Source organism: Amblyomma maculatum, chromosome 9 (genome assembly GCF_055883805.1).
Source record: "Amblyomma maculatum isolate TAMU_Amacu chromosome 9, ASM5588380v1, whole genome shotgun sequence".
Classification (NCBI taxonomy): Eukaryota; Metazoa; Arthropoda; class Arachnida; order Ixodida; family Ixodidae; genus Amblyomma; species Amblyomma maculatum.
Window position 1 is genome coordinate 82,874,745 of NC_139352.1, and position 4,611 is coordinate 82,879,355.

At 43.6% G+C, this 4,611-nt stretch overlaps 1 protein-coding gene across 2 annotated transcripts in view; it reads right to left on the minus strand.

Moving 5' to 3' along the window:
* BicD (Microtubule-associated protein Bicaudal D) overlaps nt 1-581 on the minus strand; it is a 30,780-nt gene extending 30,199 nt beyond the window's left edge. For both annotated transcript variants that reach the window (XM_084579280.1, XM_084579279.1), the window contains exon 1: nt 14-581. In XM_084579280.1, the coding sequence (XP_084435406.1) occupies nt 14-244 (231 nt within the window). In that variant the 5' untranslated portion in view covers nt 245-581. The remainder of the gene's footprint in view (nt 1-13) is intronic.
* Nucleotides 582-4,611: the final 4,030 nt, after the last annotated feature.

Below are 4,611 nucleotides of genomic sequence, written 5' to 3' on the forward strand. Positions count from 1 at the left end.
AAGCAGTCCTCACCTCCTTAAGTATTTCCAACTCGTGCTTCGTGGTGTCGTACATGGCTTCCAACTCGTCGCACCTTTGCTGTAGAGCTTGTTTCTCGTCAAGCAGCACGAGACCGTACTGAGCCGACTGGATCTTCTCGTGACTGGTTTGAGCGAGCTCGCGATGGAGCCGCTCCAGTTCGAGTTTGAGAGCTTCATTTTCGGCTCGCAGATCGCTTTCCTTGAGCCCGGTGCTGGTGTCCATGATGTCAAATGTTCCGTGCGCGCCTGAAACGTTGATCCAATCCCCGTACGGGCGAAATCACACCCATGGGGAACTCACATCAACGCAGCTAGGATCTGGCACGACTCCATCTTGCCACAGGAAAAAGTGCTCCGACAACTCGTGGTTGTATTCTTCCGTTAACTTTCGGTTGTTTCGGTGAAAAGAAGCCCAAAGTTTGTCCATGCCTTCAACAAATGTGTACAGAACAAAACAACGTAGCTGTTATAGTGCTAATCCATTTTCAAATATGTGACATCTTATGCAGCTTTAGTGAGTAATATAATCAAACTGAGTCTTTCAGCACTACTTATTTTATCGGATTGTTACTGCCGGCGAGTTGGCCTGTTTGGCTAGTTTCGTTTCGACGGTGGAACTCTGGTGGAGAAATGTTGACCTTCTGTTTTCTCGAAATGCAGCGCACGCTGAATGGAATGACTATGCTGGTGTTGATTGCGAAGACGTCTCACGAAATCCAAGATCATATCGGTCTTTCTAGAGTATTCTAGTACTCTCTGCCTTGCGCTCTGGCCTGACATCATGTTGTCCAATATTTAAATATATTGTCACAGACAACAGGGCATAATGAACAATATGAATCGGTGAGTGAGAGGGTATGGTTGTAGAGGGTAGGGAGAGGGTATGTCCAAACGCTTCCTTGGACAAGAGGCCTCTCTCGGAGGGACTGCTGCTGGGCGCTTGGCAGGACAAGGGGAAGGGCGTCCAGGCAGTGCGTGCTCTTTGCCGTTATTTGAGCGCCAGCGGACTTGATTCGCGCTTGTAAAGCAAGCTGCTGTGTCTGTATATATATTTCATATGCCTTCTCCCACATCGTCACCCATCACTCCTTCCCCAGTGCAGAGTAGCAGGCCAGATTTGAAATATTCGGGCCAACCTCTCTGCCTTTTCCTTTCAATAAATCCATCTATCTATCTATGGCTTTTGAAGACAGACAGCTACGAAAAAGTTTCAAGTTGCAATTGCAAACTAAAATATTGCTATAAATATATTATATTATTTTATTTTAATATATTATGTTATAATATATTAGTTTAATAGGAAAACAAGTTATACAAATTATGCTTGGAATTAAACAATAAAAAATGTTTTATTTTAGGACCGACGCTTTGCAACGGGTGTTTAGTGATACCTGCAGTAGTCGCGGCACTAGGTTCATGCGCGGCGTGTGCAGAGCGAATGTACAGAAGCGTATAGTGCTCGCAGGGCTACAGAAACTAATAAATGAAAGCAACAGTAATAATCGCAGTAAAATTAATCACGGCATTTTATCCCAGTATGCCACTAATTAATAACATAATTGTGGCTGTGAAGCTTATGCCGTGTATAACAGAGTGTTATATCTTTGAATAACTTTTCTGGGGTATAGCTGCACTAAACTAATCATATATATTTATTAGTCATTATTAATTATTTTATTGTGATCAAAAATTGAACATTACGCTTCACCAGCAAGTCACATTTCGTTCGATAGCCTATGTCGAGTATAATTGCTGCTCCTAATTACCGTAAGTTATATAATTGTGATTAGAACTGAACTTGAATCATTGAATAGCTTTTATTGAGTAAGACTGCGCTACACTAATTACAGGTGTTAGTTAATAACTGTTAAATAGTTCACTGTGATAACAATTGAACATCATGCTACAATTAATGTCAATTCATATATTGTTGAAAATATTTCGGTGAGTAGGTTCCAAAATCAAATGAAAAAACATGCAACCACGTAAAACCGAGCTAACAATCATGTAACTCGACTAAAAAGTACACGGAACAGAAGCTAAACATGCAGTATACTATTTATACTATTGAGCAAAGGAGACTTAAATTCCACCGGTAGTGTTTGTTCCGCTCACAACCACCAAGAACAGCTCAAAAAACGCTGGTGGTGGCATATGTAGAACACGCATACCTGGTATGAGATCACTGACGAAGAAGAGGAGTGAGGAAGATACCCGCCGCTGATCTGCAGTCTCCATCGGAACCGCCTTGCTGAGCTGTGTAGGAGCCTAAAAATGATTCTGGTAAAAACTCTGCTCTTGGCCCATGATTTATTCGCTGCTCCTATACGTTACCACAGATAACGTCTGAGCCCGGTGTTTTCTCTCTCTTTTGGCGCTTCTGACAGCCACCGCCAGTGTCTCTCCGACACCAGCAGATAATGTGGTTTCCCCGACACCCACCCCTGCAACTTTTGTTGGGCCTGTTCATAGCCACAGCGGTCATCACTTTCTTCCTTCACTGCGCCGGGTAAGTAAATTGTGCAAAGTTTTGTTTGAGTGCCGAATGATACACTTCCGAGGTCGAAATATTTATTATTGCTATTATTTTGATTAATAAGGGGTGTGTGGGAATTCATTTGGCGTGCCAATCATCGACCCGCAATATTCGGACTCCATTTTTTTTGCAAAGACATTTTTATTCCTATTATTACTATTACAAGTATGGCAAACTAACCTCAGCAATGCCATGCTCAGCATCAATGAAATGAATGAAACGAAAATTCAAATGTGATCAACCTTTCTGTAGACAACGCGAAGCACTGGACCCACTGAAACACAAAACCTGAAGACATCTTTGAGCATCTACAAAAAGCTATAGGGCCCCCATTGCTACCATATTGCGTCACTTAGTTTCATTGGCTTTCCCTCCATAATTTATACTTACATGTCCTAATGACGTTGAAGTCATGTTGCGACCTTGCAATCACAGCGCATGTGGTGGTGGTGGTAGTGGTTATTTATTGTATATAAAAAAGGAAAGAAAAGATGTTTGCCAGCCCCGGTATCTGCTATCTGATATCTGAAGCACCTGAACTGGGGCGGCGGAAATAAAGGGGTAGCGAGGAAGAGGTACAGGAAATCAAAGAGGTGAGCGATAGGGAGAAAGAAAAGGGTAGGTAAAAATAAAAGAAATATATACAATATATGGTACAGTATACAATAGTTTGCTTGAGGCCCACCCGCAAATGTCTTAAGTCACTGAGCACTCGGCCCATCGGGCGGGCCTGCGCAATAGCTTTGCGTCCAGGCAACTGTTCACTACGCACGCACTTGCACACTGTTCAAAACACTGACGGCCGTCGTGGGCGATCGGCCGTTATTGTCCGAAATAGCGTTCAGTCAGAGCGCGCACTATCTGGCGAGGTGAAATAGGCGGGTCATCAACCCGCCTGTTCGATATATTCACACAGGCTCACGTGTGCTCATTCGCGTTTTCTTCCCTTTTAAATACCTCAGCTCCGAGTATGACGTCAAACATTTTCGGCCAATCTCTTTTTTTCTACACGCCGCCGGCGCCGTCGCAGCCTGGTTCTCCTTAGTTCTCCGCTAAAGGGGAGCGACAACACCACGCTGAAAAAAATGCTTGGGTACTTTGGGTGGCATTGCTTTCCAAGCGGCATTGCGGAGCATAATGCGGAATGTTCCGAATGTATGCAGGTGGCGAAGAACGGGAACCTTTAACTATAGGAAATCTCTCTTGACAATTGCGTTGAGTCAACCTTCTACATATGTATCATTATATATGGGAAAAGTGCAACCCTTGCATAAGTTTGGCCATTGGCTTGACCTAAACGGCCAAATGGGGAAGAATTAGAGGTTACGAAAACTGGAGGACCGAATACAAACATTTTTTTCCCCTGTTCTGTTGAGCATTTTCGTTTAAAATTACTTTCCGAACAGCATAAGTACCTCTTGTTATCCACAAAAAGGTGGCTGGTTCACATTCCCTTTTAAAACTCCCGAAGCTGGAACAAATGCAGAAAGGTAAACTAGGTCAAGTCGGGATCCTGAACCTTGTTTACGTGGGCCGCCACTCACGATTCGTACGAGAGAAATTCGTTTGCTTCTCAAAGTTCACACACTCGTCCTCCTTACTTCAACTTTGGTGCAAACATCGATCAAGAAACAGCTAGCCATCTGTCCCAATTGCAGTGCCCACGCTGATCATGGCATTCTATGACAATTATTCCGGATGTATTTAAATCAATTATTTCTCTTATGCAGATCAAACAAAGAGTACACTTAGAGCGGTAGATCTATGCCTCTCCAAGTACAAACTCGGGTACCCCTTGGTTCCGCCCAGTGAGCCAAGGTCAAAATGGGATTTATGCGCTACTTTCTAGACAGGGGACAGATGAAGGACAACACACGCTAGCAAGAAGCGCATAAATTCCCATTATAATCAACCAACTAGCCCCTGTGCTAGCATTGTTAGCTACCAAGGTCAAACTAGGACTCAGCCTGAGTAGCGACAAGTCTCGCTCAGTGTACACACTATGGTAAGGTGATGCATGATCGCATGACTAAGCTACCACTCGATAATGACTG